The sequence below is a fragment of the Sander vitreus genome, chromosome 8 (assembly GCF_031162955.1).
Source record: "Sander vitreus isolate 19-12246 chromosome 8, sanVit1, whole genome shotgun sequence".
Classification (NCBI taxonomy): Eukaryota; Metazoa; Chordata; class Actinopteri; order Perciformes; family Percidae; genus Sander; species Sander vitreus.
In genome coordinates this window covers 29,763,725-29,790,449 of record NC_135862.1, presented here as the reverse complement: position 1 = coordinate 29,790,449, position 26,725 = coordinate 29,763,725, and the positions used below count along the sequence as shown (strand labels likewise).

General features: G+C 42.9%; 1 protein-coding gene across 1 annotated transcript; it reads right to left on the bottom strand.

The window, feature by feature from the left end:
• Window positions 1-288: 288 nt before the first annotated feature.
• Window positions 289-21,332, bottom strand: slc38a8a (solute carrier family 38 member 8a). The gene is made up of 10 exons (XM_078258061.1): window positions 21,167-21,332; window positions 17,045-17,275; window positions 11,865-12,021; window positions 10,422-10,523; window positions 8,995-9,052; window positions 6,442-6,556; window positions 5,165-5,312; window positions 4,318-4,520; window positions 4,181-4,232; window positions 289-2,571 (listed from the first exon to the last, which is right to left on the bottom strand). Exons 1-10 carry the CDS (start codon window positions 21,330-21,332, stop codon window positions 2,469-2,471), a joined length of 1,335 nt encoding a protein of 444 aa, XP_078114187.1. The 3' UTR covers window positions 289-2,468.
• Window positions 21,333-26,725: the final 5,393 nt, after the last annotated feature.

The window sequence follows — 26,725 nt, the reverse complement described above, 5'->3', positions numbered from 1 at the left end:
GCTGCGGCTCTGGAGGAAGCTTATTAGGATTATTGTCGCTTTTTGATTAGGACCATTTTTAAAATCTGTCCCTTCTCACTCTCCCAACTTCATGTAGGTGCAATACTAAACAGCAGGAGTGCCCCTGTATACATCCAGTCGCTTGTGGAACCGAGTGGTTGAGGAGCAAAATGTAGCCGTACTGGTCGTTAATAAACAAAATGTCTTATTCAGGGATTTATTTTCCACATTAAACTAAAACAGCAAGCAGATGCACATTCAACAAAGGTTTTTATATAAATTATTTTATTCAATTATTTTTTCATTAACTCAATATTCACTGTTACCTTGACTACTTTACACATCATTAAATATTGATGGAGCAGTTTTTTTTTGTTTTTTTTTAAACATACAAAACAAGACTTATTTACACACATCCAAATATACAGAAACGTCAACATATCCTCCCTCCCCATCCCTTGTGTCGACCCCAAGCAACCTCTGTCAACTCAGTCTTATATGGCTCTACAGTGGATTTCAAAAGGTCTTAGACATAAACTCAGCAAAAAAACAAACATCCCTTTTTCAGGACACTGTAGTTTAAAGATAATTTAGTAAAAATCCAAATAACTTTACAGATCTTTATTGTAAAGGTTTCAAACTGTGTTTTCCATGCGTGTTCAATGAACCATAAACTATTAATGAACAAGCACCTGTGCAACGGTCGGTAAGACAATAACAGCTTACAGTCACAGTTAGGAAAGTAAAGGGACCTTTGTACTGACTCTGAAAACCACCAAAAGAAAGATGCCCAGGGTCCCCGTTAATCTGCATTAGTGTGTGTTAGGCATGCTGCAAGGAGGCATGAGGACTGCAGATGTGGCCAGGTCAATAAATTGTAATGTCCGTACTGTGAGATGCCTTAAGACAGCGCTACAGGGAGACAGGAAGGACAGCTGATCGTCCTCGCAGTGGCAGACCACGTGTAACAATAATAATAATACATTTTATTAATGGGCGCCTTTCATAGCACCCAAGGACACCTTACAGTTAAAACAAGCAAACATAAAGTTAAAAAGGCAAATATAATTAAAACAAACTTTTGAGAAAAATTGAGATAGAAAATGAAAAGAAAGCAATATATCAGTGAATTCGATGGACAGTGGAGTTATGTGGGGTAGGCCTTTTGGAATAGGGGAGTTTTGAGGGAGTTTTTTAAAGGTGGGGAGAGACTCAATGATATGGATGGAAAGAGGGAGGGAGTTCCAAAGGAGAGGGGCAGAATGGCTGAAGGCTCTGATCCCCATTGTGGACAGGCGGGCAGAAGGAGTTGGAAAGCAGTGAGGAAGAGGATCGGAGAGGTCGGGATGGAGTGTAAGACTGAAGGAGTTCAGAGAGGTATGGAGGAGCGAGATTATGGAGGGCTTTGAAGGTGAGGAGAAGAATCGTAAAGTCAATACGGTATTGGACAGGGAGCCAGTGCAGTCAGGGAGATAGTGGTGTTTGAGGAGTGGAGTAATGTGTTGGGTGGCTGGGGTTCTGGTGATAATACGGGCAGCTGACTTCTGTACCAACTGGAGTTTATGGATGGACTTGTGGGGTAAATCAGCATGGATGAGAGTAGCAGTCTTGTTGTAACAACACCTGCACAGGATCAATACATCCGGACATCACACCTGCGGGACAGGTACAGGATAGCCACTGCAAGAACTGGCAAATCTGGTGAAGTCCATGAGGAGGAGATGCACTGCAGTACTTAATGCAGCTGGCGACCACACCAGATACTGAGTGGTACGTTTGATTTTGACACCATCTTTGTTCAGGGGCACATTATTCAATTTCTCTTTGTCACATGTCTGTGAAACTTGTTCAGTTTATGTCTTAGTTTTTGAAACTCTTTTATGTTAATACAAATATTTACTTATGTTAATGCTTTAGTGCGTAACTTTTTGATATTAATGAGCATCCGTTACATTCAAGCCATTGTCAAATGAGTTGATACAAAGCTAATTAAGATTATCAGCTCCACACAACTCTCTCTGTGACTGAAGATAATTACCTCTTCTGCAGAGTCCATGATGTTTTTTTAATCCTCCGTGTCCTCCTTGGCTACTAGCAACTGCGTGGAGGAAGGGTGGGGGTGGTGCGCGATCACGGAAGGCTTGTATCATGTCGACGCACTGACAGTTTTGTTGTCATTACTTCAAATTCCTCATGGGGGCGACAGAAACTACGCACTATAGCTTTAAGTTTGCTTAAAATATAAAAGCAGTTGAAAGTGAGAGGACGTTTCTTTTTTTGCTGAGTTTAGTACTAATCAGGCCTTCATCACATATTCATATCGATTGTTCAGAGATCATGTCCAGTTTTTAAATTCCATGGTGGCCAGAATTCCCCATGGGCTCTCCAGGGGAAAGATGAAAAGGGGTTAGGACCCAGTCACCCCTGTCTGCATGAAAAGCCCCGGATCAGTGAGGGAGGAGGAACAGTCAGATCTTTCCGAGGACCTGCATGAAAGCGATGGTGGTGCTCTGGCCGAAGATGAAAGTCCCGCAGAGCAGGGTCACCACTCCCCACACTGTGAGGGTGACTCTGCAGAGGAGAGAGAAGGTACAAGTGGAAAAGACAAATGTAACAACTGAAGCATATGTTGCAAGCATCTCTCAGATCAGTCAGGAAAAAAAAACAATGCATCATCCCTTTAGTCCAGGGGTCTTCAACGTTTTATAAGCCAAGGAGCCCTTAACTGAAACAGAGACAGAGCAGGGACCCCCTACTTCATATATTGTATAAAATTAAGTTTCATATTGAACTGGGCCTACAGTAACGTGTAGGGCGGCCTAAAGCCTTTATACATGTATATACTGAGCTATTAAAATAACCTAATAATTGTTGGCATGCTTTTATAAATCATGTTTTAATATTGAAACACACATGTGGCACAGTGAATCCTAAGGATTAACTGTATCTGTGGATGGCCTTAGTGACTACCTTATCTATATGCCAGCAAGCAGTGGGGATTTATATTTGCTAATAATATGTTGGATTCATGTTAAGACTTTTTGAAAAAACTTTCAAAAATTAACAATAATTCAGAGGCCCCCCCTGCATTGACTCTGAGGACCCCACAGTTTATTAATATCCAATATCCGATGCTGTCCAAACTACTCCCAAGATCCAAACACAAGTTCACAGGGTACGCAGGAAACCAAGTGTAAAGAAGATCGGATGAACGGTTCTCGAGATATGTGAAAGACAACGGACACACACACACAAACACACACACACACACACACACACACACACAGAGATTCCCAGATTTATACACTGAACAAAATTATAAACGCAACACTTTCGTTTTTGCCCCCATTTTTCATGAGCTGAACTCAAAGATCTAAGACTTTTTCTATGTACAAAAAAGGCCTATTTCTCTCAAATATTGTTCACAAATCTGTCTGAATCTGTGTCAGTGAGCACTTCTCCTTTGCTGAGAAAATCCATCCACCTCACAGGTGGCATATCAAGATGCTGATTAGACAGACAGCATGTTTATTGCAGGTGTGCCTTAGGCTGGCCACAATAAAAGGCCACTCTAAAATGTGCAGTTTTACTGTATTGGGTGGGTCCGGGGGGGGGGTCCGAAAACCAGTCAGTATCTGGTGTTAGGGTTAGGGTTCCCCTCTCTCTCTCTCTCTCTCTCTACCTGACTGAAGTTCGTCGTCGTAACCGACTCGAGTGGGCAAATGCTCACATTCGATGGCGTCTGGTACTTTGGAGAAGTGTTCTCTTCATGGATGAACCCTAACTCTTGTTTGTAGCAACTCATTTGGCAACGGCTTGAATGTAACGGACGTTCTTTAATATGAAAAAATTACACACTAAAGCTTTAAGTAGAGCGGTGTGAAATCTAAGTTTGAGCGCGGAGCGATACTGAGCGGGGGTAACGAACAGCTCCGTGAGCGAGGGGCGGAAATTCTCACCGCTCCACTCACATGTTCTGTCCTCAAACGCACCAATACCGGCACAAAAACTATCTTACAATCGTACATCATCAAGGTTTCTCTAAGAGTGATCAACACCCACTCAGGCAGTTCAGCGTATGTTACTACATCCATTCATTGTCTCTTGAGTATTTCTTTGGATTATCACCCAGACGTATATATTTACAATACGTTAACATTTAAATGAAGTGTATTCTCACCTGGTCTTACAGGACACTGGCTCAGACTGCATGGCAAACATCAAACAGAGTCCTGTTCAAACACATGGTGGGGTTTAAAGGGTTGTAACACATTTGAGTATACTATATGAATGTGAGTGTTGAGTGCTGAGTGTTACCTGGGAAGATGAAGATGAAAAAGGCGCTGATCCCTCCGATGACACTGATCACCTTGCTGATGTCCGGTACGTACATGGCGATGAGCAGTGTCACCGTTATCCACAGGACTGTCAGCGTGTAGCGGCTGCGGCTTTCAAATGCCGCCGTGACCACGCCGTGGCGCCTCTGCCGCCAGCTCAGCAGGGGGTCCTGGATCACTGACCTGATGTGCAGGAACGGGTGTGGTTTTGATCAGTCAGTTCAGCTAAACAAAGTCTCTATGCAGCCAAAACATCTGTAAACACTGCGGCCCAGGCCGAGAATGTGAGGAGGTCCGAGGTTCTGTGTTTGCATCTGTGTTTACTATAAATAAGACTATTTCAACTTCCTCTAAACATCTGTGATGACTTTGGATTAGGGCTGCACGACATGAGGAAAAGATCTAGTTGCGATAATTTTTTGACTGAATTGCAGTATGATTCATGATATTGAAGGGAATGATGGGTTTTGTATCATTATTCTCATTTTTCATTGAAAAATATGAAATTGAAAATGATTATTGTGTGATTTTCGCGAGGATCTGTACCAAACAAGGATTTTTTCTTTAGTCTATAGGATACGAGGCCGGGGCGTCTCTGCAGCACCACAATGCTTAATTCAGATTGGTTGACACAGATTTTGCCTTCAACAAATATTGCGCCCCCTCTGCGATATCAATGTTACACTAGTCCATATTGCGATTTCGATAAAATTGACTGTGCTGCACTACTTTGGATGATTTCATTTGAGTGAAAAGGTGAGAAAGAGTGAGTCTTTCTATAAGAGTCGACAGAAGTGAGAGAAGTTCACTAAGGCCGTGTCCCTTACCTGCCCAGCAGCAGGATGATGGGATAGATGGTGATGATGGAGACTCCAAACAGCAGCCGGGCGATGAGCATCAGAATGTCATCGCCGGTGTACGACATCAAGATGTCGGCCTTCACGTCCTTACCAAACGTCAGGTACCCATAAACCCCTGCAACAGAGAGATAAAGAAGCATGCCAACATTCTCCCAATGACTACGCTAATATGCAAGTAAGTAGTGTAAGTATAGTGATTAACATGTTCACCATCTTAGTTTAGCGTGCTGATTTTTTTTCTAATTTGCAATAAAGTACAGCTGAGGCTGATCAGAATGCCATTCATTTTACAGGTATTTGGTCTTAAGATAAATAGATTAAGTATTGGATAAAGTGACATTTTGAGCTGATAACGGCACTGGAGGAAACGTCAGAGGATCACCAAGGTTATTACAAGTCATCCTGAGGAGGACATTACTGTATGTAACAAGTGTCATGACAACCCATCCTATAGGTGTCGAGACATTTCACTCCAAACCACAAATGTCAACCTCATGGCGGCGCTAGAGGAAACGTCAGGGTAAATTACGATCCATTGCCTGGAGGTGTTGAATATCTGTAGATTTAAATAAAATGTCAGCGCAACCCATCCAATCGATGTTGAGATGTTTCAGTTTAGACAACACACAACACACACAACACACACACACACACACACACACACACACACACACACACACACACACACACACACACACTTGTATTCCTTCCTGATGTTACTTAGGATTGGGCATTGAGAACCGGTTCCAAGTTGGAATCGTTTCAATAATGATGATGGAATCGTTTCAAAACGATCGTGTTTTTAATGGAGTTCTTTGGAGAGTTTGGTTTTGAATCAGATCACCGTTACCAAATGTAACAGCAAGCAAGTTTGGGTTTTGGTAACGGCGAACAGTACTTCCAGGCACTTATTGTGTTGCAGCCACTGAGCACAGTAAGTGGCGCTCTAAAGTGTGGCTTTTTACGTTGGAAAAACAGCACGGTAAAACTGTTAACTGTTATCACCATTGAATCAAAATAAAATGTTCCTCTTATCTGTTAAATAAGAGTGTGACCAGTTTCAACTTCACCCCTCAAATAATCGCAACCGAGAATCGATAAGAACCGGAATGGAAAGGAAGAATCAAGAGTTGTTAAAATCCAAACGATGCCCAACCTTTAATGCTGATGTTGCACTGGAAATGCGGCGAGAGAATTCGGGTGCATTATAATCACGGAATAATGTAAGTGGGAGCTCGTCTGACCTGTAAGGGAATAGATGATGAGACAGATGATCATCGAGACCACAGAGATGAAGACCCAATGAGAGAGCCGCTGGTTCTCCATGCTGCTGTAGATGGCGATGGACGCCTCGTGGCACTGGAACAAACACACAGACGAGGTGATTAAGGGTGATATCAACTGTTGGTGTGTTTGGTTGGAATAAACTCCAGGGATGGTGGGGACTACAGTAGTTGTTGGTCAGACAGATCGGGGGCCTCTCTAGCAGCCAACCTTGGATTTTTTCTCATCTGTTTGGAGCTCAGAGTGCAGGGTGAGGATTCGAGCGGTTCTTATTACCTCTGATCTCTCTCTCTGCCGGTGAGATGAACTGAGATGAGATAGGGATTTAAATGAAGGATAGGGGCTCCGAGCGGTACAATGGGGTGAGTTAAACCATCACAGACGTCAGGATACAGACTCTTGTCCCCACTTGATCCCAGCTGCCATCGCCCAGGTTTTTAAATCTCCCTTCCCATTTCCTGCCTTCCCCTTCTTCACTCCTCTCAGGATCTCATCAGCTCTCTTTTCAACCCTTTGCAGTGCAATCACCCTGAGGGAGCTGTGTCTGTGTGTGTGTGTGTGTGTGTGTGTGTTTTTGTGAGAGGAAATGCGTCGGTCCGTTCGTACTTTCCCCCTACTTTTATTAGATCCTGCCAGCATCCCTCAGGGGTTACCTTGGCAACTTGAGAAGTTACATACACAGCCTGTCTTGCTTTAGATTGACAGAATGATCTTTCCCCCCCCCATACTCTACTCTGCTATTAAATATGAAAGGCTCACTGTGCAGCAGGGATCCCGCGGAGCACAGCGGCCCCAGGCTGCTACACTTTAACACACCCTCCTAAGGAGGTCCAGGTCCTAAAGATTGTTAAGAAAAAACACTCTGTATCACTTTGGTATCCCTTCAATGTATGGTGTTGTCACAACATTGAAATATGCTGAAGCACTCATTTACCTCTAGTAGTGTCACGCCATGCAGATAGGTTGGTTGGATTTACAGTATTTGTCCAGGTTTTCTATGAAACGTTTGCCTCTAAGCCAATACAATGGAGGTTAAATTTTTTTTTTAAAACTCGATATGAACCAAAAATCATATCTCGGTATTTTCTCAGTAATGGCGATACACATTATCTCTGTATTATTTTTTTTTAGAAGTGGGCTAAATGGTCAGTTGTAAATCAAAGCCACACGTGAGATGTCACAAGTAATTTTATTAAAACAGACTGTGATCAAAATGAAATGCGATGACCGGGTTTCCTTAGTACAGTGCCCGTTCAGAACGGGCCTGTTTGGATCAGGCTAGTCCCGCATTGCCAGACCTTCCTCCACAGCGCTGAGGAAGAGGGTCTGGCTAGTCGACACAGCAATACGGGATAGGAGATAAACGCTCTGGTTTATTGGCATTTCTTATTTCATTCCAGAAATGCGTAACAACACATAAACAGATTTCCCTAAGATTAGTTACTTGTAGCTATTTATGAGTCCTCACTAAAATAATATGATAATGCAGTTTAAAAATAAACGTGTTTGTTTCACAAAAGAACAGAGGAACATCAAAATATATTAACGTTCTGATAAATAAAATAAATATAAAAATACAAACTTAAGATATGAAACTTAAAGTCATTCGAACAAGGACAGGGACGTTGTAGAGCGCCCTCTGGTGGACAAACTATGCAACGCCAACACCCATAACATGGTTAAAGGGTGTTTTGTCCGTTTTTATTTTATTTTTTAAATATTCATTTATCGGCCATTATAAATGCCGATACCGATAGTTTGGAAAATGCCTAATATCGGCCCGCCAATATATCGGTCTGGCTCTACTCGTGGACTGATGGCGGTGCGCCATGCAGCCCGTGATGAGAGCAATCAGCAAATATCTGCGTTACTCAACCACCAGAACCGGACCGAGTACAGAGACGGATTTACATCGGACTCACAGAGACTCATTTCAATTGATTTTGGATTTAGAATCGAAATCGCGACACCCTTAATTATTGCATTTTGTTTCTCTATGACAGCAGAGTTTGCACTCCAAGTGTTGCCGTTAGAAACAACAAGTTAGCTCCCATCGTCTCCCCCACAGTACTGCACTGACTAACGTGACATGTGCAGCACAGACGCCTTGTTTTTGTTGTTGTCATTGTTTTGATCCCTACACATTAAATTCCATTTACCTCCATTGTCTTAAGGTGTAAGCAGAAATGTCAGAGACAGACATGGACAAATATTGTAAAACCCAAAATAAATATCTAAATACGTTTTCTGTAATTTGGGTAATCCATCCCTTTAGGGTCAAATGGTTATGGAGATTTCACACCTTGTAGCTTGCTGCGTAATCACTTCCAGTCACATCCATGTATTTGCTATTTGGACGCCATAGCCGAAGCATGCACGCATACATACATAAACCTGCCCACACAGCTGAACACTCAGTAGCCTGCAGCCTTACCACAGCATGATGTTCCAAACACATGTTAACCCAGTCTCAAAGGCTCTTACATGAATACATTTAAGATTGTTGCACTCACTTGGAAACCAAAGCAGATGGTCGGGATGACGCTGAACATGGAGGCCCAGGAGCTGATCCTGCAAACAGACAGGAGACAGCAGTCATTTTTCTGGAATTTACAAATACCACGACAATGAGAAGAAGAAGAAGATATAAGCCATTATTAGGGCATCATTCATAATGCCGTGGCATTTAGAGACATTTAACCACAGAGTTCATCCGTCAATCACAGGCGCACGGCTGACAAGAGCAGCCCAGGTAAGTCAGTGAGCCGACAGAGCGCCGTTAACAGTGACATAGGGCTTTTAAGGAGAGGAGCGAGAATGCTTTCCATCTACTTTTCTGTCCTTGTGGCCTGGATTCAAGCAGATTTATGGATGAGACGCATGACACATTTATAATATATTTCCTGGAAGCAACCTCACTATGTGAACTCGCTGTGGGCATTAAGTATATTTATGGCATAGACAAGACAACCTGGAATACAAAACTGTACTCTTTAAAAGACATCAAAACTAACTGTGTTCTAGTTATCTTTTTTGTTTTTCTTCATTTCCACCCAAACTACTGAGGTTTGAAGGCAGATTATACACCTTGCTTTAGTCATGCAGAAACGGTAAATACAGGCTGCTGAGCATACATTCACAGACAAGAATTTAGTAATAGACTTTTGATAGGTACAGAGTATGCTGTTTGTTCTGAAGAGGTTAGCGTAGATGCTGCAACAGCATCAGTTCTTTCAGAACTGGAGAGTATTTCTTCATTGAAAGAAGAGCAAAAACCAGCACCAAAGGCTTTTCTCGATGGAAAAGATCCTTTCACTCTTCTTTGCCTGATTCCTGTGTCATGCCCCGGATGTTCCTCTGCTTCCGCTCTCTGTGTTGCCATTCTCAAAATTCCTTTAATTTGGGAAAGAAAAGAAAAAAAACGTTCCCGCTACCAAGCTACACGTGGAAAATGACAAGTTTAGAAAATGTTTTGATTGTTAGTCATTTCCCCCTGCTACCAGTCTGGATGCTAACCATCGCCTGGCTGTAGCTTCACATTTAAAAACGGACAAAAAAAGAGCAATAGACATTTTTATTTAACTCTCTGCAAAGAAAGTGAATACGTGTAGCTCCCAAGATGTCATGAAAAAAACATAGCCAACAGGAGGACGACAGTTCTTAAAAAAAAATCAAACATAGCTGAGCAAGACTGAAAACGAGTTCGCTACAGCACTGCAACTAGAAACATCTGTTATCTAGACTAATTTTGACATGTGACAGGTGGAGCAAATAAGATTATTTGGAGCCTTGGATCCCATCATTTGTCACGCACACACACACACACACACACGCGCGCGCGCACACACACACACACACACACACACACACACACACACACACACGCGCGCGCGCACACACACACACACACACACACACACACACACACACACACACCTACCCACTAGTGAGAGGGGTGATGTGAACCAGAACAGAAGGCATGGTGTGGTATTTGATGATGATGGCAATGGTCAGGTAGGCTGCAGCCAGAGTGCCTAGAACACTGTGAGAGGACAGAGACAAAGCACCTGGTTCAGAGAGAACTCAGACAAACACCGAGGCATTTAGGCAAAGTGCAATGGATGGCTGGATTACTAAAAACTGAACACTAGGGTTGAGTATCATTCAAAAACGTTCGATAACGGTACAGATGAAGAATAATAATAGTACTGGCAAAAACAATAGGGTTGCTGCTCGGCCCCTAATAACAAAGTGTCTGCAGCTTACACCAAGTCAAATTTAAGACTTTTAAAGGCTTTTTTAAGACCATAATGAATGAAATTTTAGACCTTTATCACAACATCAACTAAGCCCTAAATTCTGTTTTTTCAAGACAAGTATCGCTTAACTTGCACTTCCCCATAGCTGAAGTGGTACAATCCAAAAGAGACTCGCACCAATAACACGAAAACTGATTGGTTGCAATATGACTTGCATGTTGGTCTCATTTGTAGCCGTAATACAGCGTAATTAATTATATTTGGACTAGAGACAGAAAAAACTACAACACCATGGAATTAAAAAAACTGAGCATTAAATAATTGGATAGATGTGACAATAGATATATATATATATATATACTATGGAAAAGGTTACTTTTTCGCTCAACCTAAAGTTAGACGTATTCATGAAACACTGGGAAAAATGGGTACAATTCATCAGACCTTTAAGACCAGATTTCGTCAAGGTAACGAGCTGAAGGAACGTCCACTTTTTATCTGATTTCTTTTTTTGGGGGGGTTCCCAATGTACCTCAACTGAATGATGCCAAACTGCTACAGACATTTCTATTTATTTTTTCATTTTATGTATTTACTTTTTGCTTCTATACCCCTCTGGGTGTAAAAAGTTAAATTGTATGTTTTTCTTTTCTATACATATATACATATTATTGAAAGGGAATGGACATTGGCCATCTGGAACAAGAAACTATTGATACAAAACCTTTGGTTCCGTACAATTCTGATGTTAACAACTGTAATTCCATTTGTACTTGTCATTTGATGTGAAATTTCCTTATAAAAAGATAATTAAAAAAAGAAAATAAAAATAAAAGAAAAGAAAATTTAAAAAAACTGAGCGTTATAGATAGCTTAGCCTGTTTGAAATGATTTAAGACACAATACTTCTAAATAAAAAATAAGCAGCTTTTTTTTCAAACCCACACTAAAACTACAATTAAATTTGACTAAAACTCCGAAAAATTATATAATAGCTTAAAATCCAAAATGATAAAACAGACAATAATCCTGTACTGCGTCTTATTTCTAAACCATGTGTGTGTGGACAAACAATTGGAAGTGACACACGCCTGCATTCCCACATGTGCCACGGGACAGCTGACCTGGTGTATTTCTGAAAGCTGATCTCTCTGGAGATGGACAGCGGCAGGATGAGGAGGATGCAGAGCAGCGCCAGGCCGAAGCGCTGGTCTGTGTAGACGTGGTACGGCATCTCTGACTCCGGCAAACCAGTTATCAGCTCGTACAGGGAGCCGCACACTGACGGGGAAACACAGGAACACACAGACATGACATGCAAGCACAGAAGTCAACATCTAGGAAGTATAAAGAATGCTAAATCTGTCCCAAAGATATAAGGAACATGAGAAGTCAACCTTTCTGATGATCTGGGCAGGAAGGAGACACCTGGTTCGGACCAAAGATCGGTGGCCATGTCAACACAATCTGAACAACAGATTCATAAAAAATCGTATGTATCGTGATTATTTTTGTGCACCCATGTATTGTGAAAGAATCGAATCGGGACAAAAGCATATCGTCCCAGCCCTACTGAACAATCAGGTTACACTCAATGAAACAAGAAACATAAATCTCACTATTTCTCCTATAATTGTACAGGCCCGGCGGGCCGCCATGTTTTGGGAAGCCCCGTCTGGCCTGAAATTACTTCTTTTTTTATGTCATAAAATAATGCCAAATATTGTCTCCCGTGTGCAGCGTTGCACTGCCCTGAGTCCATGAACAAGGCAGCGGTCCGTGGTTAGTTCACGTCTGTAACAGCAGGACAGTCAAGTGCGTTAGCTAAACTGCTAAAGTCAGTTGAACAGGTGAAGCAAAGATAACGTTGTCGGTAGGCTAGTTTATATCCTTGACGTTCCACTTCCGGGATTGCTCCGAAAATCCGCCGGATTTCACTCATTCAGGCCGGATATCCGTTGCCTTGGGCTTCCTTTGTGTTGGCATTTTAAACTCCGGTCGATTTATGAGGACTATGGTTAACCTTTTCTCAGATCTCTGCAGGGTAAATCCAGACAGCTAGCTAGACCATCTGTCCAATCTGAGTTTTCTGTTGCACGACTAAAACAACTTTTAAACGTACACATGTTCCACCAATCACACCAACGATTGTGATTGGTTTAAAGAAATGCCAATAAACCAGAACACGTTTTCCTCCCATCCCAAATGCTATGTGGAGTAGTCAGACTCTCCTCCAGCAGGCTTTTGAGGAGGGTCTGGCAAAGTGAGACCTAATGGTTTCAAACAGGCTCTGTAGTGAACGACACGCTAATGTGCTGACGGATTCGGTGTTGTGTTTTCAGCGGAGCTGGACCGGAGAATATTCGGTTTAAAAGAAGTTGGATGATGCTGTTTTGCCCTCATTGCTCTCTTTGAAGTTTGCTGGAAGTAATGTAATGTAGCGTTTTATGTGAGGGAGCACTGCGCTGGACAAAAAAATAAATAAAAATTGCCTTTTGAATGCGACATTGCTTGTAAGTAAGTAACGAGAGTAACAGACAAACCAGCTTTAAAAGTGCCGTATTTTCTTTTAAAATAAGTGCTGTGCGGTGGATCCAATTCCTTCCGATATGAAGAGTGGTTCATTCATGTGGATTTGAAACTTCAAAGAGTCCCTATTGTGCTTTTTTGGATTTACTTGTTTGTTATATAGTTATAGTTATTATAGTTTGTGTATATAATAGATAGGGTTAGGTACCGTTCACTTTTTTTCGGTACGGGTACCTCAAATTTGGTTTTGGTTCCCAACGGTACCTTTTTTCAGTACTTTCCCTCTGTAATAACAAAAATGAATTTCAGTTGTAAAAATAATTCCAAACCTATTCATCCTATTTACTTCTTGTTATTTAATTAGAACATTTTACACACCACACAAAATACGACACCTCCCACTCCCCTCCCAGACCCTACAACCTATCAAATCAAATAATTATTAATTTCTTACACTGCACTTACACTTTTATTCTTGTATCTTAGTCTATTTTAGCCTGTCTTTATTTTCCATCTCTTTTTAATTGCTCTTTAATGTTTTATGAAAAGCACTTTGAATGTTGCTGAAATGTGCTATAGAAATAAAGTTGCCTTGGCTTACACTCTCCAGCCTGTCAGTCAGTGAAAAAGGCTAGAGAACACTGCCCGTCTGTCAGTGGAAATGTACCCACACCGTGACTGCTTTCCACTTGCCATTATATTATATTGCAGTACGGTGGCCGACAGGGGCAAACGCCCTGCAACTTAAGAAAACACACACAAATAGACAAAACACAAGCAATGAAGAAATCAACTTCATTAATTTGACAACACATGTGCAGCATTCAGCAAACGTGCTGCAAATACACACAACACAACCAAATATATAAACGCGCTGCAAATATGAAACGATGCAAAAAGAAAAGCACACAAACCCAGAAAACAAATGCAACAAAAAAACGCAGCATCCAGATTACACAACGGAAGTTCTCCAGACCACTAGAGGGAGCAGCTAAGTGGAACAGCTTGATTTTCGACCTCATGGGGAGAGAGAGAGAGAGAGATAGAGAGAGAGAGAGAGAGAGAGAGAGAGAGAGAGAGTGAGAGAGCGAGAGAGAGAGAGAGAGAGCAACTGCATAGACTGTATATATTAAGTCTATGTTTGAGATGTTTTCTCTAGTTTGGTGGGTGTGTCTCGGCTCAGGTCACAGGTGATACTCAATCAGCAGAGACGTCTGTAAACTCGTGGTAATAAAACATTTAAAACTGCATCAGCATTTAACGTTGACGTTTGTTTAAGCCATATTACATGAGAGGGTTTAATTTCGAGGTCCGAAAGGCGCATCACTGAAGTATAGGCCTCCTCAAGTGTAATATTGTGATTATACAACAACGGTTACCAACAAAATAAGTGATCAATCTGTATTCATATTGTGGAGCAATTCGCTCTTGAAATACAAAAAACAGACAGGATTTATAGTCCCTCCCTGTTTAGTAAACCAGCCAATTTACCGTGGGATTTATCAAACTGAATAAATTCGCACATATAAACACAAAACTGCTTTGCTAACTCCAACGTGGTGTAACTAAGACATCTGCTGAAAAAGTTATTGTATTCATTAGCATGATTGCCGTACTGTTTAGTTCACAAACATCCAACACACCAAAGTACAAAGACATAGCGGACCAGACGCAAGCTTTTATTTTGAAAAGCTGAAGCTCGGGGACGGCACCAGCCGGGAGGGCATGAGACGGGAGCATAGACTTTATATTATTAATATATTATGTTATTAATAATAATAATATGAGTTTAATATACAGTCTATGGACTTCTCTCTGGACTCTAATAAAAAGGCAGAGTGCTCTCTCCCCGTAGGGTCAAAAATCCAGCTGTTCCACTTAGCTGCTCCCTCTAGAGGTCTGGAGAACTTCCGTTGTGTAATCTGGATGCTGCGTTTTTTTGTTGCATTTGTTTTCTGGGTTTGTGTGCTTTTCTTTTTGCATCGTTTCATATTTGCATTTATGTATTTGGTTGTGTTGTGTGTATTTGCAGCACGTTTGCTGAATGCTGCACATGTGTTGTCAAATTAATGAAGTTGTTTTCTTAATTTGCTTGTGTTTTGTCTATTTGTGTGTGTTTTCTTAAGTTGCAGGGCGTTTGCCCCTGTCGGCCACCGTATTGCAGCCTGTCTGGGTGGAGTTTTGAAAAGTCTAACCAAACTTTACCGGCATTGCCGTGACTCACTGTAACTTTAACGTTAAAAAAAACTGCTGAGGCAATGTCATTTCGTACCATCCGCACCTCTGTGTGTGTGTATCAGAGCGGAGGACAGATAAGGACAGATAACCTTGTGCTTACAGGTACCGAAATTTGGCACCGTTTAATGTGAATCAGTCCTCGGTAGTACCGACGTAATTTGGTCAGTACCCAAAAAAGTTCGGTACCCAACTCTAATAATAGATGTATAAAGTACAAAAACCTCACTCCAAATGGAGCACTCTCTCCCACGGACAACACTTTTTCTCAACTGCTTGAAAACGGCGCACCCGTATTCCTGTTTGAAATTCGTCAATTAGTGATGTTACTGATTGAGAAAGCCAGCCCAGTTTCTCAGATATGCTTCCCATAGGTGCTGCCTGAGCAAGCACAGCCCACCAAGTGGCTGGTTTGAATTTGGTTGACCAATCACAAAGGAGTGGGCCAGCTGACCAATCAGAGCGGACTGGGCTTTTCAGGACAGCAGGCCAAGAGTCAGACAAGAGAGTTTCAGGCAGAGGAGCTGCAGCAATAGGCAGTAGGAGTGTTTTTTGAACATCAAAGCATGTACAACCAATTCTAGTAGACCACAAAAGTACAAATACGATGCTGAAAAGGAGTATAATAGGGGCTATTTAAAGTGTTTAATTGAGAATTGAGAACCCATCCTCCAGGCTAAAGCAGTCAACCAAGGGGAAACACTGAATCTGCCCTTTAACTGAGAGGAGACAACAGCCAAGCGAGAACACATAACATTCATCCTCTCTGACATAACAAGAGGGGAGAGATTTCATCGACTTTATCTACTATTAATTCAGAGAGAAATAGTCGAGTTGGTCCACTAAAAAACAAACATCAAGAGTTTTAAAGTCAAGTTCGAAAAGGCAACAGACTCAAATTAAAGAAATGGTCATAACCACATTATGTTTCATTTTCCCAGTGGCCTCGGCTGGATTTTGGGAGACATATCTGGCACTCGGAAAGCACTGAATGTAATTTTAGGAAAGAGGTCTGTTCAAACGCAAATGGGTTATTTACAGAAATGAATAGTAATGATGGAGCCAAAAAAGTACAAATCAGCACTTAGTGTTGAAGTGCTCATATTATGTTTTTTGGCTTTTTCCCTTTCCTAGGTTACAAAGTGAAAAAGCCCCAAAAAAAGTCCACCCCAAAGGGAGTTACCATCTCCAACAGAAAACACTGTTCACAAACTGCTCCAAACAGCTCTACTGTAGTCCAGCTTTACTTCCGTGACAAACGTGCATCCTTATAATGCTCGCTTATAGCTGCCTAGGTACTGCGCATGTGCGACTCACAACAAAGATGGAATAGAAGTGAGATGCCTCACTCTGTAGCTAAAACAGAGAGCTCAACACACAGGGTGAAAAGAGGAGCTGCAGCAATGTGCAGTACGACAAAAATATGGCGTTTTTTGCAAATTAAACCATGGAAACCTATTCTGGTCGACCTCTAAATACAATTATAAACCTGAAAATTAGCATAATATCAGTCTTTAAGGCCTGCACACTACAGACTCACACTTCTCCAGCTGGTCATCGACTATAACCAGAAAGGCCACAGAGATTATGAAGATGTTGAAGACGAAGCAGATCTCACAGAGCTGGCCAATGGCTGGCCCACACACCTCCTTCACCACCCCCTGGTACGTGCACTGGCCACTGATGGACGAGGCGTAGCCCAGGATGATCAGACCACTGATCAGGAACACGAGGGAGATCTGAGGGGAGGAAGGAAGGCAGAATGATGGAGCTAAGAGATACAGATGACACAATTTAAGGCAGGATATCATTCGCCGCAGTCAAAATGAAACACTGATATGCCCAAAATGGGCATTCATCAAGACTAAATGACCAAATACCTTAAATTTAAGTTGAACGTATGTGATTGTAGCATCTTACAAATTAACTCTGATGGCTAAGGTTTTAGTTTGTAAAACTGTTTTTTGAATCTTTTACAATCCCCGTAATTGTCTCCATCTGTTGAAAGCCTGACCGAGTGTGACTTGGTTTTGCCCGTTGTCTTTCACTTTCCCTTTTAGCTTTTAATTGTTCGTTTAATTTTCTTCTTTTCTGTGATGGCCCTGACCCAGTATCAGCCATAACTACAGCAGATAACTTCTAAAATTAAATTAAAATACAATTAGGCCTATATAAAGCAATCTCCTGCTACCCTTTACCTGGCTGTATACAATAACACAGGCTTTTCTGGTGTTACCTGTGTTACCTGAGTTATCTGTGACCCTTGTGTGCTCTGTAGCGCCGTCTACCTGCCATAAATCATTTTGTAACTTTGGGGGAAAAAGTCGGACCCGGGCAGAGGCATTAATAAAAACTATATAAAAATAGCATTCTTTTCACCGTTAGTCTTGTTTGCTGTTACATGTCATTTAAAATCATCAGTTTGAACATTACCGTTTCAGAAACGTTAAAAAGTTACATATAGTGACTTTAAGCTGTCCTGTCAAATAAAATCCTAAAATGCCCAAAAATAATCTTAAAAAAAAAATCTAATAATGTTTGTAATTGGCTGTCTAAAGCGGTATTACATTCAATTTATCGCACCGTTGGACGTAAAAGAGAGCTGAGCCAGAAGGCAAAGCTCTCAATCTACCGGTCAGTTTTTGTTCCTACCCTCACCTATGGTCATGAAGGCTGGGTCATGACCGAAAGAACAAGATCCAGGGTACAAGCGGCCGAAAATGGGTTTCCTCAGGAGGGTAGCTGGCGTCTCCCTTAGAGATAGGGTGAGAAGCTCAGTTATCCGTGAGGAGCTCGGAGTAGAGCCGCTGCTCCTTTGCGTCGAAAGGAGCCAGTTGAGGTGGTTCGGGCATCTGGTAAGGATGCCCCTGGCGCCTCCCTAGGGAGGTGTTCCAGGCATGTCCAGCTGGGAGGAGGCCTCGGGGAGACCCAGGACTAGGTGGAGGGATTATATCTCTAACCTGGCCTGGGAACGCTCGGGATCCCCTAGTCGGAGCTGGTTAATGTGGCCCGGAAAGGGAAGTTTGGGGTCCCCTGCTGGAGCTGCTACCCCCGCGACCCGACCCCGGATAAGCGGATGAAGATGGATGGATGGATGGATGTCTAAAGCCCGAGACACACCAAGCCGATAATCGGCAGTTGGACAGTCTGGCGAGGTCAGTGACTCGAGTCTGTTCGGTGTTTTCCGTGCCGTCGTCCGTCCGAGGGGCCGTCAGCCTTCATTTTGGCCGATTTTTACATGTATAATTGGCGGGGCTGGCACTGCCGGCAGTCAGACTCAAATGACCCATCTGATTGGTAGACTGCTAACCCGGAAACGGGGAGCGGAATGAGCATGAGTAGAGTCTCTCAAAATCTGACAAAAATCTTTTAAAATGACCTTTGTCGATCATATTCTGAACAAGCCGCCATGACAGTCTGTTTTTGAATTTCTGGAAAAACCAGACCCACGTGATGCGTTTGTCCAATCAGCTGCCGGTTTTAATTTTTGGGCGACAATACAGATTAGCGTCGCCTGCTGTTATGGAGACGTATTACGTTCTTGTCGCTTTGGTGTGTTCCGAGGCACTTTTTTTGACCAACTCGGGGAGACTGATCAGTCCAACTGCCTTTTCTGCCGAGGGTCGGCCGTCTGGTCAGTGTGTTCTGCAGCTCAACGTTAAACGTCGTAGTTAGGCAGGAAAAACTCTACGTTACGCACAGACGGAGTTCACGAGCAGGAGCTGAAAAATACATTAAATGATTTGGGCCGTAATGTTGTAATTTCTTTTTGTTTTATAAAATTGGTATCGAAAAAGTATCGTTTAAGAATTGGTATCGAAGTCACGGTATTGGTATCGGTACCGAATCTGAACGATACCCAGTAGAGGTTGAACGGTAGGGCTACATGTATTCGTATTGAACTGAAAGCGGTACGGGCGTCTCGGTTCGGTACATGAATTTACACGGAGAATACACGGTATAAAAATAAATAAAACATGCGTGCAAATTAATTAACGTAATGCGGAACTACTGTTAGACACGCGGTTCTTTAGGGACACCTAATCTGTAGCCCTGCCCTTAGCTCTGAAGCTCCCGAGCTCCGCCTACATGTAGAGTCAGTCGGTCCAGTGAGTCCACACGAAGCAAACTAGTCCCTTCCATATACAACCAAACACGGACGTAGCAGTATCTCTTCTCGCCTCGACCACAAATGGCCTCCAGGCCCGTTTGCCTAGCTGTTAGCTTTGCCGTTAGCTCTTAGCTCCGCTATTAGCTGTTAGCTCTGTGTAACTGAAATTGCTCTTTTAACATCCCTGCTCTGTCCATTCACATATGAGAGCAGCGCTTCTCTCCCATACCACACTACTAGCTGATTGTCTTATTTTGTTTACAAGTTACAGATGGAGTCTGGAGATGATGCAGGGTAGGCCTACTTACTGTTTACTGTTTACATCTTACTTTATACACTTCAAGCTGTTACAGCTAGCTCAGTGGACAGCCTAAGACATGCACAATAAACAAAATTACCTTCTGCATTTTTGTTTTGCTTTTCCCTCCTTGTACCGAACCGTGATGTCTGAACCGAGGTATGAACCGAACCGTGACTTCTGTGTACCATTCCACCCCTAATACCCAGCCTTAATGGCAGCTGTGTGTTAATGACAGGCTTCATATCTGCAGGGTCCAGAAGACTGACGTTCTCTCTAGATTACATGTCACACTCTCCTTCCCCCCTCCCCTCCACGCTATAGCCTAACAGTGACAAAAAGTTGAAACAGAAAAAACAAGTGTTATTCTTGTTATCCTTATCCTGAAATACACGTTTAAAAAGGAGTACATGGGATTTGTTTTGTTTATCGAAATGGGTATCGAGAATCGTGGAATTTCGCTGGTATTGATATCGGCAATGAAATTTCTGGTATTGTGACGTCCCTAGTCAAGTGTCCAGTTAGAGCCATTGCAAAGTAATGGGGAGACCTGGCCTGATTGAGAAGTAAGGAGAAACAAACTTCTGATTTCACCTCATTTAGCACCAATTACACGGTCTAGGAATTTATTATGGAGAATATCCTTCAGAGCTCTTTAACAGTGCATAATGAGCTAAACACATAGTTTACAATCTTATGTAATAACTAATACGAAAAGCTTAACCCTCCATTAATGGGGCATACGGGGGCATAAAGCTTTCTTAGCCTATTTGCGATAGCCTTACTGTTTGTTTTACAGCACATTTATTGTATTGTTTAGTTTCACAGTGTCAGAAAAAACAAGGCTCGGATCCAAAAATGCAGAGTAGAGGATTTATTTAACAAATTACAAATGAAGGTGTCCTGAGGCAGGCAGGCAGGCAGGGAGGGAGGCAGGCAAAACAAACCAAAATCAAGGGAAGGGAAAAACAACCAGGAAGAAGTGACACAGGGAATGACAGGGAGGGAAGACAATGAACCGACAAGAGACAAAGCAGAGACTAAATACACAATACACAGCACAGAGACTAAATACACAAGGTAACGAGGGTTAAACAAGGGACAGGTGACATGAGGGCTGAAGAACAGGTGGAATACATCAGGGCGAGGCAGACAATCACAAAGGTGGGAAAACACAAGGCAGGAAGTAAAACAAGACACAGGAGAAACAGAGAGACAACAAAATAATACAGGAAACTAAGCATGAAACATACATGGCAAAACACAGATAAGAGAACACATGAGAGTAAACCAGGAAACAGGGAAACAGAACAGAACACGGTGGGTGCCGGGAATAGGCAAAGTCTCTGGGTCGCCGAACACCGGCAAAGTCTCTTGAATACTGGATAGCAACGAAGGATCTGGCTCGCTGGACAGCATGGGCTCAGGCTCGCCAGACAGCACAGGCTCTGGGTCGCTGCACAGCAAGGACTCTAGAAGCCCGGTCAGCAGAGACTCCGGAGCACTGGACGGCAACGGGGGCTCTGAAGCACTGGATGGCAACGGGGTGTCGGAAGCACTGGACGGCAAAGAGGGCTCTGAGGACAGACTCTAGGTCAGCGGTGGCAACTCTGGAGCGGCGGTCAGCGGCGAAGAGTCTGGAACATTCACCGGCTCAGAAGCATGGTAACTGACTAACTGCTAGGGGCTAACAGGCTTGGAGACAGGATGGCAAAACTCACGCTCAGTAGCCTCCCAGCGAACCTCCATGTGGTGTTGGGCAAAGGCAAGATCCTCTTCATGCAAAGAGCGGAAAATGTTCATGAGACTCTCACCGTCTGAATCCAATAGGTGAAAATGCGGCTTAAACTCGGGGAGCTGGGGCTGCGGCTTGGGAACAGCATACCCATGGCAAGCAGACTGGCGTTGAGACTGGGTGGTGGCAGACTGGACGTCTGGCAGGTGCTACGAGGATCCCCCAGAGCAAGTCTGGTTCCCAGAAACAGGTCTGGGGCATGAGCAGTGGATCTAGCCGTAGTCTAATCAGCGTCAACAATTTCCTCAAAACATTCTGCTGGGTCCATTTCTGGTCAGTACATTCTGTCAGGAAAAAACAAGGCTCGGACCCAAAAATGCAGAGTAGAGGATTTATTTAACAAAAGACTTACAAATGAAGGTGTCCTGAGGCAGGCAGGCAGTCAAAACCAAGACAAAAGACAAAAGACATGAAAGGGGAAAAACAACGAGTAAGAAGTGACGCAGGGAATAACAGGGAGGGAAGACAATGAACCGTCAAGAGACAAAGACAGCACAGAGACTAAATACACAAGGTAACAAGGGTAAAACAAGGGACAGATGACATGAGGGCTGAAGAACAGGTGGAACACATCAGGGCGAGGCAGACAATCACAAAGGTGGGAAAACACAAGGCAGGAAGTAAAACAAGACACAGGAGAAACACAGAGACAACCAAATAAAACAGGAAACTAAGCGTGAAACATACATGGCAAAACACAGATAAGAGAACACATGAGAGTAAACCAGGAAACAGGGAAACAGAGCAGAACACGGTGGGTGCCGGATAGGCAAAGTCTCTGGGTGCGAACACCCGGCAAAGTCTCTTGAATGCAGGATAGCAACGAAGGATCTGGCTGCGCTGGACAGCATGGGCTCAGGCTCGCCAAGACAGCACAGGCTCTGGGTCGCTGCACAGCAAGGACTCTAGAAGCCCGGCCAGCGAGGCGCTGCGAGCACTGGGCGGCAGCGCTCCTGAAGCACTGGATGGCAGCGGGGTGTCGGAAGCACTGGGCGGCAAAAAGAGGCTCTGAGGACAGACTATGGGTCAGCGTGTGGCAACCCTGGAGAGCGGCGGCCAGCGGCGAAAGAGTCTGGAAACATTCACCGGCTCAGAAGGATGGTAACTGACTAACTGCTAGGGGCTAACAGGCTTGGAGACAGGATGGACTTACAAACTCACGCTCAGTAGCCTCCCAGCGTAACCTCCATGTGGTGCTGGGCAAAGGATCCAAACAAACACTTCCTGGTCAAGCACCAGCAGACAATGTTAGCAACTAGCAGTAGTTGGGACCAACACAGAGCTAAAGGTTGAGTGAATATTGTACATTTATCAGGTGGCCAAAAACAATATGAATTAAAGCTGCAAGCAGCGCTGGATGGGCCCTTGCTCCTCTGCGCGCGTCAGGCTTACCGGCGGTCGCCGCTCCTTGCGTACGTGCATTTGCGCGTCACTCAGACACTGCAAATCGTCATCAATGAATCAATGAATGTCATTCAATGATACCTCATACAAGACTCTACATCATACAGTTCATTAGCCGTGAAAGGGGAAGGGGCCAAAGCATAGGGGTCAGGGCAAACCTTTACCAAATAAAAAGGAAGTCTCTGCTGAGTTCACTTATACGTTCCATAAGACTCTACCTTAAACGGGTCACCAGTTATGAAAGGGGGCGTGGTTAAAGCATCGGGGGCGGGGCAAATCATGACCACTGAAAAAGGAAGTCTCTGCTGAGTTCAACGACACCTCACACAAGGGTCTACCTTAAACGGTTAAAATGTTATGAAAGGGGGCGTGGCTTACGCATAGGGGGCGGGCCAAACCATCACCAATAAAGAAGAAAGTCTCTGCTGAGTTCATTGATACCTCACATAAGACTCTACCTTAAACGGGTCACCAGTTATGAAATGGGCGTGGCTTAAGCATAAGGGGCGGGTCAAACCATCACCAATGAAGAAGGAACTCTCTGCTGAGTTCAATGACACCTCACACAAGACTCTACCCTAAATGGGTCACCAGTTATGAAAGGGGGCGTGGCTAAAGCATAGGGGGCGGACCAAACCATCACCAATGAAGAAGGAACTCTCTGCTGAATTCAATGACACCTCACACAAGACTATCTTAAGCGGTTCAAATGTTATGTGGCCTGAGTGAGTGGGCGTGGTTAAAGTATAGGGGGCAGCTCAGTATAACATGTAGACCACACATTATAAGTTTCATGTAAATCGGATGATGTTTGTCATATAAGGCTCATTTCCTGTTGCCAGCGCTATGACCAAAAGTCAATATTGGCCTGTATATGTCCTCAGGCCTGGACTCTTGTTGATTGTGGGAAATTTCAAGCAGATATGACAATGTACACTGTAGTTACAGCCACTTTCTCGTTCATCGCTAAACACTCAAAATGGCTGCCACGCCACGCCCACACCGTTTGACGAAAAGTTTTTCTTTTAATAACTTTTCATCTTTAAAGGTGTTGAGATGGCACAGACCAAATTTGAATCGGATGAAATATCTAGGAGGAGTTTGTTAAAGTATAGCACAATATAGACTTGACTTTTAGGCTTACTTCCTGTTGCCACTAGGGGGCGCTATGACTTTAAGTAAATATCGGCCTTTATTTGTCCTCAGGGTTGGACTCTTATGAATCCTGAAAGGTTGCGAGCCAATTGGACAACGTACACTCAAGTTACACCCCACTTCCTGCTTTGATGGCGAAACGCACAAAATGGCTGCCCCGCCACGGCCACACCCTATGACGAAAATTATTTCTTTTAACAACTTTTCATCTTTAAGGTCTTAAGATGGCACAGACCAAATTTGAAGTTGATCGGATGAAATCTCTAGGAGGAGTTTGTTAAAGTACGATGTGGAAATGGCCAAAATCGCACTAATTTCGAACTTTTAGTTCAAAATGGCAGACTTCCTGTTGGGTTTAGGGTATGGCTACAATGACGTTTTCTGTGCGGCTTGAAATGATACATATGTGTACCAAGTTTTGTGAGTCTATGTTAAACGTACTGCAGGGGCTCAATTTTTTTAATATTGTAGGGGGCGCTAGTGAGCCATTTTTGCACGCCTATTCCCGAAACCCTTAAAATACATACATTTTCACCAGACTTGATGCGACCGCCAAATTTGGTGAGTTTTTGAATATGTTAAGCCATTCAAAAAGGCAATTAATTTGCCAGGAAAAAGAATAATAATAATTCCTTCAGTTCCAATAGGGCCTTCGCCGCTGTTGGCGCTCGGGCCCTAATAATGAATGCCTATGTTACTTCCTAGGTGTAATAAGACAACTGTTTGCTCAAGCGTTAGTTATGTTAAAGGAACATGCCTACTTATTGGGACTTTAGCTTCCTGGAGGTAACTGGCTCCAACTAGCCTACTGCTCCCAATAAGTGACAAAATAATGCCAACATTTTCCTATTTACATGTTGTGATTTGTATAGTCACAGTGTGTTCAAATAACAAGGTCACATGAGACACAGCCATCTTCTACCCGTATACATACTGGGAACTATTCTCCACAGAAGGCGAAAAGAAGTTATCCGATTTAGTTATGGCTGATACTGGGGCAGGACCATCACAGAAAAAAAGCAAATTAAACTAATAACAACCAAAAGCTAATAGGGAAAGTCTGTTTTTTAATAGATGGAGACGAATACAGGATTATAAAGGATTCAAAACCAACCCTGAATTGGCCCTCTTCATCCTAGACCGGTATGCAACATGTCTATTTCATTCATAAAATAACTGCGAGATGTGGTTGTCAGTCAGAAGCCTACAAGAAAATATGTCCCCATTCCATTTAGCGCCCAGTTTTATTTATTTATCTTCAGTCCGTGTTGGCCTACTATTTTCTTGTTGTCCCCCTGTACTTGTGTGAAGCTTACTTGGGTTTTATGAAAGGCTCTATATACATCTTTAAAAGTTAGTATTATTATTATGTTGGTTGCTACAACAAACTGTTAATGCTTTGGCTCGTGACAAAATGACGATGATACCCGGTTTAGCTCACGATACATCCAAAGTAGGCAAAGGTACCGTATGCAACACTTGAATGACGGGCTGCTTTCAGTAGTTGTAAACGTTTCCATGCGTCCAGTAATGTCACTGCAGCAAATATCGGACATTTAAGCATCAACACTAAAAACTGTAGTTAGAAACTTGACAGGGGAAACAGAATTAAAACTTTATAATTTGAAATAGTAGAGTTATGCTGCTCTTCCTCTGCGTAAATGCGCACAGCATCTCTCTTAAGGGGATGCACTTGTCTGACAACAAAAAGCTGTGGGCAGCAGCTCTGCTCTCTGCTATGCCATGAGTCATTTTTATGACCTGACCGGCCTGATCCGTGCATCACTACTATTTATACAAAGTACACAGGCCTGTATACTGTATATGTATTAATGCTGCATCTTAACAATTATTTTAATTGCAGATTAATCCGTTGATTATTTTCTCGATTAATTTATTAGTTGTTTGGTTTATGAAATGTCAAATGGTGAAAAATGTCAATCAGTAGCTATGTTTCCATCCACACGTTTTTATCCGAATTAAGTGATATCGAATGAAAAATGCCTTATGGAAACAGTAAAATTCGATTGAATTTCATGAATATCGACTCAAAGGAAATATACGTTCGGTCTCATCGGATTTTATCTTGATCGATATACGGCTTATGCGATAAACGCTGATGGAAACGTTATTTGCCGAATAAATAATGAATTGCGATTAAGTTTTAGGTCATTTTATGTTCGCAATCCGCCACAAAACGAAGAAGTTTTAGTTCATTTCCGCCCAGTATTTCCGCACTGTTTGCACACGTGGCGGGTGTCAACAAAGACAGATGTAAGTGGACGACGAGGAGACGGGAGACTTTTTTTATTTAACTTACGAGCAAAATATAACGCTGTCGTTCCCACACCACAGGCCGCCTCCGTTGTCGTAGGGCATTTACATGCATCTGCATCATCATAGCAATGTGTTGATACCGTCTTGTTTTCTTATTACAGCTTGATATGTCGCTATCAGC

What these genes read in the sequence shown, in the direction of transcription:
- slc38a8a (XM_078258061.1), bottom strand. Translation starts at nt 21,332, where the DNA reads ATGCTGTCCAGCGAGCCAGATCCTTCGTTGCTATCCAGTATTCAAGAG. An exon ending in CGATGACCAGCTGGAGAAGT is followed by an intron (nt 12,022 to 17,044) that starts GTGAGTCTGTAG and finishes TTTCCCCGTCAG; the next exon opens with TGTGCGGCTCCCTGTACGAG. An exon ending in TTTCATCTTCATCTTCCCAG is followed by an intron (nt 4,233 to 4,317) that starts GTAACACTCAGC and finishes GTGTTTGAACAG; the next exon opens with GACTCTGTTTGATGTTTGCC.